Raw genomic sequence first — 11,855 nt, 5'->3', positions numbered from 1 at the left:
TTTTTTTTTTTTAAACATCTTTTGTTTAAATTTTATTTTATTTTTTAAATTATTTTATTGATGACTATTTTTTTTACTCAGATTTATTGATTGTAGTTTGAATATTTTTGATTTGATTTGTTTGTACAAATAAATGTTGTCAAATTAAATGACATATCATGATACAGTAATTTTGTAACTACAGTATTTGGAATTGGGTGAGGTTGGCCGGGGCAGGGCCGCAAAATAAAATTCTGCTTAGTGCCCCAATTTGGCCAGGGGCGGCCCTGCCAACTGGTCCAAAGTTGTGAACAAAACATAAAAAAACTGTATTTGCTGTTTGGGACCAGAAGGGCCCAATTTGTGTAAATTCAAAATTTCAGCTTTCTACAATCAGTGGTTCTCTCAAAAATCAGTGTCCTCATATGAGGACATTGGGTCGAAAAACAATGAATCCTACTGTACATAGAATACAGTGACATGGAAGTTCAAGGGGTTTTATTCTAAAATGCCACATCAGATTGGCCTGATTTTTTCTGAGTGTCATCCTGAGGTCAAGTACTATCAGTCTGAAGTGGAACAGTCAAGTAATAACGAGTAGTTTTTAAGAAATGTGAATCCTCCTGAGAACCTGCGTCCTCATACGAGGACATTATTTTTGCCTCTTAGCACCATGATACTCCATTTTTAAAAACTTTGACCTATTAGCCACATTTAGGGACACTGCCTTCGCCATCTTGTGGTGATATCACAAATTACACCAATTTCTTTGAAAACAACATGGTACTTTAATAACATAACATAGTCCCAATGTCCTCAAACGAGGACGTGACATTTATTGATGTCCTAGTCTGCTACTATTACTAATGTGTCAAATTTTAATGCCATATGAAGACAGAGACATTGTTGTACATAAATACACTGGTTTCATTCATAAAATTTGGATTTAATTCTTACCTTGGTCTTTTATCTTCAGGGAACTGCCATAGAAGGCTCCGGCTGAAATTCCCGCCATTTTTTCCCCCCAAAGAAATTGGTGTAATTTGTGATATCACCACAAGTTGGTGCAGGCAGTGTCCCTAAATGTGGCTAATAGGTCAAAGTTTTTAAAAATGGAGTATCATGGTGCTAAGAGGCAAAAATGTAATGTCCTCGTATGAGGACGCAGGGTCTCAGGAGGTTATCACAAACATTACTTCTGCTTTAAATTATTATAGCGTGGTGAATGTGCAGGTCACAACTTGTCCACGAGAGCGTTTTGGAGTTTTTGGATTGTGTATTTGTTGAGGGAAACCAAGAAATCCCATGAGCCTCCATAGCGTAGCTCTAAGCAGCTCGCGGCTCGTCTTGTTCGTTCTAAAAATAGCTTACACTGACAATTAAAGGTAACGAACCTACTGCTATGACTAAAGGGATTATGGCAATGGGCCAATTTGCCAAAATGTTGAACTATCCCTTGAAACGTCATCACCCCTGAACAGGCCAGAGTGTTCTTATGGATGTTATTTATGGGTAAAAACAGTCCCATTTCCCCATTAGACAATGTTTTTAAAATAAAGCAGCTGAAATCAGTGGAAAGCTTGATGGTGGTGACTCATGTGGCAGTCCGTTAAAGCCTAACGTTAGCTTTTTACTCATATGTGAATATTATCTCACTGAACTAAACTTGTAAGTAGGCCTAATCATCCAAAACGCAATGCAAAATTCCCATTCACTTTATTTTCTATGCTAAACTTTTGATGTCAGCCCTGGCACACTCTATGGGCCTGAAAATTAAAACCATGAACCGCGGTTGATGCCTGGAACCGACCCTATCCGAGTCAATTGTATTGTCGGCCTGAATCCAGTCAAATAAAAAAAGGAAGCCCACTGGAGTGCTCTAAATGTTCTGCCCTAACCAACGTGTCTGGTCAGGCCGGCCCAGCCCGTTGAGAACCATGGAACATCAGCAGTGTGTCACGTGTTGTTTTAGTACTGGCCAGTGTAGCCTACTGTTTAATAGTGTAGCATGTCTGACCTAAATACTAGGAGACTGGTCACTGGACAAGCTGGTTAAGAAGACTGATCAAACCAGGAGATCGTGTCAAGAGAAAGGTCCAGGGCTGTGATCATGAAATGGATCCCTCCTCCTTTCCGTCCTGATGAAAGACAGAAACTGAAAACCATGTGTGGAACCCTCTACACACAACTGCACATTCAGAAATAACACTTCCACTCAGTGAGCTTTATTTCCAAAAGGCAATCACTACATTTAATGTAATGGTTGCATGAGATATACTGTCCAAGTACAGAGCATGAGCTGCTTGTGTCATAACACAGGCAGTTAAAAAACAAAATGCCATGTTAAGCATCAGCATGTGAAGCACATTGTGGTATACAATCAACACCATATATATCATAATATAGTTTTTCAGTGTAGCATGCCTTTTTTGTTTCATGTCTTGGTTTTCTTTTAGTATTTATTTGAAACATTTTTAAAACACGTGTAGTCCTTAATTTTGCTGCATTCACATGAGCCTTAAGCTTCACTTAGTGATGTGAACAGTAAGATCAGACAGTGGGCAGACATAGATAGTGAGCACATTAAAATGAGGTGGGTAGTGTATGTGAAAAAGAGGATGTGAGCATCACACTGTCACTGTAGGACAGTTAGTGCAAAGGTTACATGTCATGTCCCTCAACGGTACATGGTGAGCATGAAAATGTACTGGACGTAGACTCTTGTTCAGCAGCCACCACCATGGCCGAAGTGCCTTCAGATGCAGTGCCATTGCAGGCCCTAGATGCTGGCTGTGAAAAACCTCTGACTGCATAGAATTCCATTCAGTGACTCTGCAAGAATACAGTTTCTTTCACACAATGTGTGAATGTTCCTTCTGTGATCATCAGGGTGAGACGAGGTATTAAGGCTTCTAGAGAAGTATTGATTTGGGGCATGTTTGCGTCATTGACAAATGTCCCAGCATATCAAGTATGTCAGCTGTGGTGGTTGCTGCTCCCTTGTCACAACTAAGCTCCATCAAAGTCGTAGATGGGGGGGTAAACCCAAATCCATACACCAGGCCGTCCCTGCAGGAATCTCCTTTACTTTTCATGTGAGTGACAGTCTTTGATATTTGAGTCACAATGAAAAGTAGTCAGTGCACTCTGATCACTGTGACACTTTATAATCTCCGAGAATCTCTTTGAAAGTGTTCCACGCAGTGTGTATACAATACATACAGTCCTTCCTTTTGCATTATGGCTTATCTTCCTTTCTGTTGTCATTCATTTTCATGGAGCATAAGTACATCATCATTGTCCCCTGGTCCTGTCAAAGCGTGAAGCAACTCAACAACAACAACTACAACAACAACATGTGTGAAGCAACATGTTTGTCAACAACAACAACAGGCCCTGAGAAAGTGTCAAAGAGGTCACAACCTAGGTAGCATTTTTGGACATTGTACTAAGACAACAGCGGAGCTTGGGGACCATGCACAGACAACATGTGGCATGTTCTTAACTCATTTTCATTCACATTTTAAGAAGTCATTTTTAACAGTGACATGACAAACAGCACGACAGCAAATGGTGGTGTAACATTTAACTCAAGCTTCTCTTGTGTAAATGTTTAATCATTGCAGCTTGTTGGGTGACCTGTCTGTGTGTTACTTCCTGTGCGTTCTGAACTGAGCCACAAATGGCATCACAGCACCAAGTAGGAGGTCCATGTGCACTGTCAGACCTTATATGATCAGATTGGGGATCCATTACATGCGACCACCAGTGACATCTCTTTTTTTTTTTCATTTCTTTATGTTGACACGTCACATGTCTAATCAGCATTGTTTTATTTAACCTCAAATAACCTCACACTGCTGTGTATGTGTCTTCACCTGGCCCTTCTTTCAATGGTCAGGGATTCATACAGTTGTAAACAATTTTAAAGTAACATAGTTTAGGCCATCATTTCTATCAGTAATGATAATGTACTGCTCATCAAGTGAACTGCTGAAATTTGCAACCACACCGACATCACAAAGTCTGACAAGGCACCAGGCATTAGAGGGGAGGTATTCTTAAATAAATAACCTAATGAGATCAGGAAGGGACCAATCGCTTCAGCGTTACGTTAAGTTAAACCTGACAGAACTATCCCAACAATATATCTCTGGGTTTTCACTATCATCTTAATAACAAGTAGTGTGCATGTCCATAGAGGCAGCACAGCACCAGCAGCACATGATGAACGTAGAGTAAGACACAAAATGCAAACCGGACACAAAGCAATACGTTTTGAGCACCAAAATCAAACTGTGTGTCAGTGTGCACATTTTCCCAGGTGATGTCGGTTAACACAGACACATTTTAAATTCTCTCTTGTTCCTCTGAGTTTGCCTTTAACCTCTGTGGGGTCAATATCAGGACCACTGCTGCCACTGCGCTTGTTAGTGTTCCTGTAATTGGAGCTGTTGGCCTCCTCCACTCCTCTTTGGTTTAAACAAGATCTACAACTTACAATGCTATGCTTTAATAACAATTCACACATTCAACAACTCTAGTGACTGTTGTCACAGCAGCCAGAAACACTATGTGCAAGACTGTCGTAGGTGTGTTCGTTGTTGCTGGTTGGTAATGTTAACAGTTACTTAAAGGGATAGTAGCATTTTTTTTAAAGTGGGGTTGTATGATCTACAAATAGCCCATAAGTAATAGCCCTGCCCAGAGATTTACAACATTGTGAACAGACCCAAAGAAACGGCCTGTTTTCGCGGCCTAAAATAGGTTATACCTGAAAAAAAAAAACACAGTTCCATTGTTCGCTATAATATAATTTTTTCCAGCCCCTCAAAGTGCAGGAAAAACACAGTTTTTATTTGGACCTAACCAACTGCTGATCGGCGGGCGCTAACCCTGGGTGGAGGGATATGTGAGGGCTTTGGGCTGGCGTTGCTAATGGGAGGAGTGCAGAGAGTCTTCTACTGCAATTAAAGTACTTAGGGGCTATTTGTAGATCATACAACCCCACTTTAAAAAATGCTACTATCCCTTTAAGATGAGTATAGTTTTAGCATGACTGAGAGAAATAATGGCCAAAGCTGCAGAAGAGGAAGATATTATCCTTTTTACATATGACCATCAATTGGCAGAGCACACTTATAGAAACCAGGTGTTTCATTTCTAGAACACAGTGCGTGTCCATCAGATTCATAGGGCACAATGAATACTGTGAACATTACAAGATATAGCACAAAGGGCTCTTGCATAAGCACACATGGAATTAAGAGAGACCTAAGGCACGGATGGTGATATTAAAACCCTCTTTGCAGGAGTGCACGCTGTCTATGGGTCCATCTGAGTCTGCAGCTCTTCTGCTTCATGTGTTTTCTCACTCTCATTCTCTGTGGTCTGCTCTGGAATAAACCCATTCAGTGGCTTGCAGACTTCCACAAAGAGCGGGAAATCAGACAAGCTAGTGTTGCACTCCTTGTCCTCATTGTCATTCTCCCTTTTCCCTTCATCTGCAGAGTGCATGCCGCAGTCGAAGGCGGCCGTGCTGTAGCCGTAGGCCTCGCTGTGAGGACGACGGCTCTCGTCCGGGATGTTCTTCTTCAGGTCCCGATTCCGGTTGCGCTTGGCCATCTTGGTGACGGAGCCGAGGCGGTTGAAAATGTTGTCCTCCGACGTGGTCTGGTGGTCGGAGCGGCGCTCGCGCTCGCAATTCTCAGCCCCCCTCAGTCGGAGGTTGTTGAGCTTGGTGTCGATGCTCTCCTGGGAGGAGGTCTTGTAGCTGTTGGTGTCCAGGCTGTTGAACATGGCACGGCGCTCCGGGGACAGCATGTCCAGCGAGACGGCACGCTGGTCCAGACCCAGCTGCCGTCTCTCCATGCTCCGGATGGTGGCGGCTCGCTGCAGCTTGTCATGGACCTCCACGCTCATACGCCGACGCGTCTCCCGGAACTCTGCTCGCACATTCGCTTTCCACTCTGCTGCGTGAGCCTTGATCTCTCCAACCTCAGGAAAAAAAAACATTTAGTACAAATCAGTATGTTAGTCATCAACGTGTGTGTTCGGTGCTCAGCAACTGACATTTTATCAGACGTCTCAACCAATAGGCCTACATATTCATCAACACTTCATTTCATCCAATTATGTCTGCCACATCTAATCAAGGGTTCCTAGAATAAGGAGATGATTGACAGGAGAGAAAAGCACACATACACACACACACACAAAATAATTACAGTTTTCCCACATAATTATCCAATCATTTTATCTTCTCAGACCAAAAAATGATTTGAATAAATCAAACTAAAAAGAAAGTTAACTTTTACACAGAAAATTAATCAATGAAAATTATGAAAAGTTTTAATCACACATCCACCAGAATGCACATTTCTGATCCTTTTGGTTAAGAGATCATATGTTTCACCACCCACACAGTGATGCTCTTAGTCTTCATGTGGAGTATCACAAAATGGGTATCTGGACACCCTGTCTGATAGGTACATCTGGTATTAATAAGCACTGTCATAGGATATGATCTCAGGAAGCCAAGGTAGAGGTCATCATCATCATCATCATCATCATCATCATCATCATCCTTTTGAGAACATACCTCTTCTTTTGTCTTTTTGGACAGCACCCTCAGCCAATCACCAATCATGTTCAGCACAGCAGCAAAATAGGCCAGACCACCCAGGATCCAGAACCACACTAATGGTCTATACCACTTGCGGTACTCAATCCTTCTGTCCCCCCCTGATGAGAGAACAGGACATTAATGAATACAGACAAATACATGACTTTGCTGCTGCCGACGGGAGCTCCACCTGAACTCCTCAGGGAATGAAGCTCAAACAACTACTGTAGGTGAGCTTCAGTTATCATCTTTACAGGCAAAGACACTGAGCGTGGATTTTCCTGTAACAAAGCAATAATCACAGCAGACCACAATAGATTCAAATCAGAATTCTTGGATTAAAGTCAACTTCTTTAGTTGGAGAGTTTTACTACTGAGTTAGTACCAACGTCTGTTCTAAATTTAACATGAATATGGAAATATGTTGAATTAAAAAAATGTGTGTTGAATACTTATTTTTTCCACTATACCAAACCTAAATCATAAACTGCAATCATGATTGTATTTATGAATGATAATTTGTATGAAAACCATACAGCTCAGTTAATCAGTGTTGTCTTTTTGAATGTTCTCACCTGCCACGTAGTCTCCTATTCCAACTGTTGTCAGAGTGATGACCACAAAATATGTTGACTCCAGTGCCGTCCAGCCCTCGATGTGTTTGAAGATCACAGCTGGGATGGTGACAAACAGGATGCAGCCCGCCAGGATGAAGAGGAGGGTGGATGCCACACGGATTTTGGTCTGACTGATCTGGTTATGTTTATTCTGTGAGATAAGGTCACATGCACATCGAATAAAGCAGTGTACGGTAAGTCATTGTCAGCAGTAGGCGTGCACAGAGTTACCACTATCTATATCTCTTTAACCCAAAAATGATCTGTATCTGTTTTAGGATTTAAATTGGATGTAGCCGTTGAGATACAGGATGTGGAGGAAAAACATTTACTTGGTTTATCTATTTATTTGTTTATTTGTTAGGATCCCCATTAGCTGTGCTCTAGAACACCGCTAGTTTTCCGCTGGTTATTCCTCATTTGAGTCAAACAGATCTAAGTCCACCATGATACCATGAGATAATAACGGAACGTTATGAGACAGAGCCGTTTTCGAGGTAAATACAGAGTCTGCTTGCTGAAAAACTGTCCCTGAACGCAACGCGCATTAGCGGTTTTGCATGAATTTACCTCTAAAACAACTCTGTCTCATAACGTTGTGTTATTATCTCATAGCGTGGTGAATGTGCAGCTCACAACTTGTCCACGAGAGCGTTTTGGAGTTGTAGGATTGTGTATTTGATGAGTTTGATGAGGGAAACCAAGAAATTCCATTAGCCTCTGTAGCGTAGCTCTGAGCAGCTCACGGCTCTGCTCCGCTGTTCTAAAAATAACTTGCACCAACAAATAAAGGTAATGAACCTACTGCTATGACTAGAGATTATGGCAATGGGCCAATTTGCCAAAAATGTTGAACTATCCCTTTAAAATGGCATGACTAAAAAAGTTCCTTTGTTGTACAAAAAAACCCCCATATAATTATCATTTTTTAACAAAAAATAATGACTAACTTGCACAGTGTACACCACACAACATCTCATTTGCCAAAAGGGAGATGGAGAAGTGGGAGGACTTCAACAGGTCTGTCAAACCAACCGAGAGGAGGCTGGACAGACGGTGTTCAGTTGAACTGAGCACGACAACAAGCGTCCTCCATCAGTGGGAGACACCGTCTTTTTGAATATAATAGACACAAAAATGGGCTGCAGCTAACTGTTTGGTTACAGCACTACCCATTTAAAGAACCATACCGGCCTTTTGCCAAACTATAAAAAACCTAAGGGTCAACTAGTTCAGATCCCTGGAACAAACCTGTGATGCAGAAACAGTTGTTTGCCAATGAACATGCTGAGATAGCACTAGCACTGAGACAGAATGAGACAAAATTCGGGGTCTATCTGAACAGACAGCGATGAATGACCCACAAAAGTCAATTAGATCTGGGTTGTTGCTCCTCATCTGTTCCAATCCTAATAACTCCCTCCAAGTTGTTTTATTAAGTTTCTGGAAAGAAAGAGTTGCAAATCCTGGCAGACATTCAACAAATATTCCATTGTTCTCCTTTTATTGTTTTCTGCTAATAGACTTTAGAGAAATCAAATATTACCTGCTCCAGCTTTAAATAACTGAGCCCTGAATAAACCCAGGAACAGGAAGCAAGATGTTCCATGAAGTGGGTCCAGCGCTCAAACTGGACAATATAATATATAATATCTGTAGCCCTCATCTGAACACAGTGTGTCTCACTCTGTGTCCTCTTTTCTGACCTCACTTTAAACCAAGGGGTCACATTAAAATGTCAGTATCATCACTGTATCATTTCCACAACACTCAGTCCCAAACAGCAGGATGTTTACAGGGTGACTCACCCGGAACATCTTCTCCACTTTGGCAATGCTTTTGACAAATATGGTTCCTAGCTGGTCTCCGACACCTGCCAGTAGGAATCCAAATAGTGGGATACCAAATATTGCATAAAGGATACAGAAAATCTTTCCTCCCTCGGTGCTTGGGGCAATGTTGCCATAACCTGGAAGAGAAAAGGAGAAAAAAGGAGACAAACCATGGTGAGTCTAACAACTGCACTTTTTGCCGCACTACACATACTCAGTTTTCTTTTGCTTACAGAGGCTCCATATTTTGGAATTCCCATCTTCATGTAGTTAAATTATCTTCATCCCTCAATACTTTTAAGTTAAGACTGAAAGCTTACCTGTTAAATCAAGGTTCCTAATAGTTTCTTTTCCAGTATATTTGTCATTGGATCATTATCTCTTTACATGCTCATACACTCACTCAGTTAAATAGAATTATTTTATATTTATACACACCCATGTTTTTATTTCTGACTTCTTTGAGTGTGTGCTATAAAATGGCACTTGTATTGCTTTCTTTTTTGTTGTTATTTGTTGTTGCTTTCTCCTATTGTTGTTGTTGATTTATCTTCTGAATGTATGTATATTTCTTGGGGAGGTGCTTTTTATAAGCCCATATAGGGTTTTTTAACCTCTCCCGCACTTACTATTCTTGTTTCATTTCTGTTTTTTGTAATTGTCTTTTATTATGGTGCAAATAAATAAATAGCCTACTAAATACTAAACACCACCAACACATCAATTCAAGATTCAGCTGTGTTGACTGTGAAATGACTACTTATTCTGACTACTTCATCTGCTGTACAGTCAATTGAATGAGATGTATGGTGTAGACATTGGGACAGCCTGACAGGAGAAGCCTTAAAAATACACCCTCAATAGTCTCTGATGTGTCTATGGACATACATGGATTCAAGACAGTGTGGTAGCAGGAATGACTGTTGAGACATTTCTATAATTTTACCAAACACACTGCGTACAGACATTAACCATGGTACCTATGGTTGTGATGACTGTTCCAGCAAAGAAGAAGGCACTGCCCAGATCCCAGTGGCTGGAGTTATACGAAGTGTCACCAATGGGATTCACTCCAGCATTCACAGCTTCAACAGAGTGCTGTGGGGAAAAGCAGAGACAGACATACATGAGAACAGATTCATCCTGCAAGTCTTGTTTAACTAGGACTCTGTCTCACAGTAATTTGGATTCAGGCTTTGCGATGTAGGAAAAGACCAGACAACCACTGTGTCAGTGTCAACCACTTATACTACAACATATATGGCCTGCAGGGAGTAGAACAAGCTCTTCTCACTCGTTAAAGGGATAGTTCACCCAAAATTGAAATTTCACTCATTATCTACTCACCCTCATGCCGACTAAGGGCTGGGAGAAGTTTCAGAGTCCTCCGTGGCTTCTCTGAGTTACAGGGGGTCTCGGCGTAGCAGTGCATGTCCATATAACAGTTGCAAATGGATACCAACTGTCTTCGTAACAAAAAGACACACCAAAAAACATCCAAATACCTCCATGCTGCTCGAGCTTCGAGAAGCTTCCGCTACAAACAAGCTTGAAAAATAGACTTATTTAATTTTTTTCGGGACAATTTCGCATTTCGGGGCTTCAATACAAGACGGACATTACATACGAGCAGCATGGAGGTATTTGGATGTTTTTTGGTGTGTCTTTTTGTTACGAAGACAGTTCCATTTGCAACCGTCATATGGACATGCACTGCTACGCCGAGACCCCCTGTAACTCAGAGAAGCCTCGGAGGACTCTGAAACTTCTCCCAGCCCTTAGTCCACATGAAGGTGAGTAGATAATGAGTGCAATTTCAATTTTGGGTGAACTATCCCTTTAACATTTTTGGCTAGAGCTAGGTGACTTAGACATTCCCTCATATCTAAGTCATCCCAGTGTCAGCTACTGGCTGTTTCTGCCGGGTCTGTTGTCCCAAGTCCTTGTAACGCAGAATGATCGGGCACAAAAGTTCTCCACATTCCTGGAACAAACTAAATGAAAACAATTTTTTGTGCATCTCTCTTCGATTGCACTCTTCTCCTCCCTTTCCAGCCTCCACCTGCTCGGCTGCTGGGATTCAATCCTTCTCATCAATTAATCATGACGGCGGTAGTTAAAAAGTCCCAGCAGAGACTCCACTTTCTCAGACTTCTCTGGAAAAGCAAACTAAAGGAGAGACTGCTGGTAACATTCTACCACTGCACCATGGAGACTGTGCTGGCCTGGCAGACTGTATCACAGTGTGGCGCAGCGCGCTGGCTGCTCAGCTGCAGACCAGAAGGCCCTCCAGAGGATCTTAAAGACAGCAGATAAAATCATGCTGTCCTCTGTCTTCTCTAGAGGACATTTCAAACTCAAGATTTATGAACAGAGCCAGAAATATAATAAAGGACAATCACACTAATGGAAACTGTTCATCCTCCTGCCCTCTGGCTGGCGAAACAGCAGCATGGGAAGCAGAACAAACAGCACAGAAAACAGTTTCTTCCCCTGGGCCACTAGGACTGACAGGACGCAACACCTATAGGCTATTTCCCCTCAAGCTGTTGTTGAAACTAGCCTCGTAAACCAGCCTCTCGCAGAAGCGTTTGGGGTGGGCGGGAGTAGTAGCATTGACAGACAACCCCATTCAGCCTATCAGCAAGTTGGTGTAGTGACGGGGCGTTGCACCAATCGGTCCCTGATTGGCCAACGTGCTGTGTCAATCACAGCGGCGACGCTGATTGGCTCGGCCTTCTGAGGGTTTCAGGCCAAACGCTTACAGGGGGAATGAGGCCAGACTCTCCCTCGGAATGAAAT

General features: G+C 42.0%; 1 protein-coding gene across 1 annotated transcript in view; it reads right to left on the bottom strand.

The window, feature by feature from the left end:
* Nucleotides 1–5,005: 5,005 nt before the first annotated feature.
* Nucleotides 5,006–11,855, bottom strand: part of kcnk10a (potassium channel, subfamily K, member 10a) — a 22,563-nt gene continuing 15,713 nt past the window's right edge. The window contains exons 3-7 of the mRNA XM_085771020.1: nucleotides 10,034–10,151; nucleotides 9,030–9,190; nucleotides 7,180–7,372; nucleotides 6,581–6,723; nucleotides 5,006–5,976 (exon numbers count right to left, since the gene is read on the bottom strand). Coding sequence (XP_085627146.1) covers nucleotides 5,305–5,976; nucleotides 6,581–6,723; nucleotides 7,180–7,372; nucleotides 9,030–9,190; nucleotides 10,034–10,151 — 1,287 coding nt within the window. The 3' untranslated portion in view covers nucleotides 5,006–5,304. The remainder of the gene's footprint in view (nucleotides 5,977–6,580; nucleotides 6,724–7,179; nucleotides 7,373–9,029; nucleotides 9,191–10,033; nucleotides 10,152–11,855) is intronic.

Source organism: Trachurus japonicus, chromosome 24 (genome assembly GCF_045865225.1).
Source record: "Trachurus japonicus isolate A0001 chromosome 24, Traja_1.0".
Lineage (NCBI taxonomy): Eukaryota > Metazoa > Chordata > Actinopteri > Carangiformes > Carangidae > Trachurus > Trachurus japonicus.
This window is presented reverse-complemented; position numbering and strand designations above follow the sequence as displayed.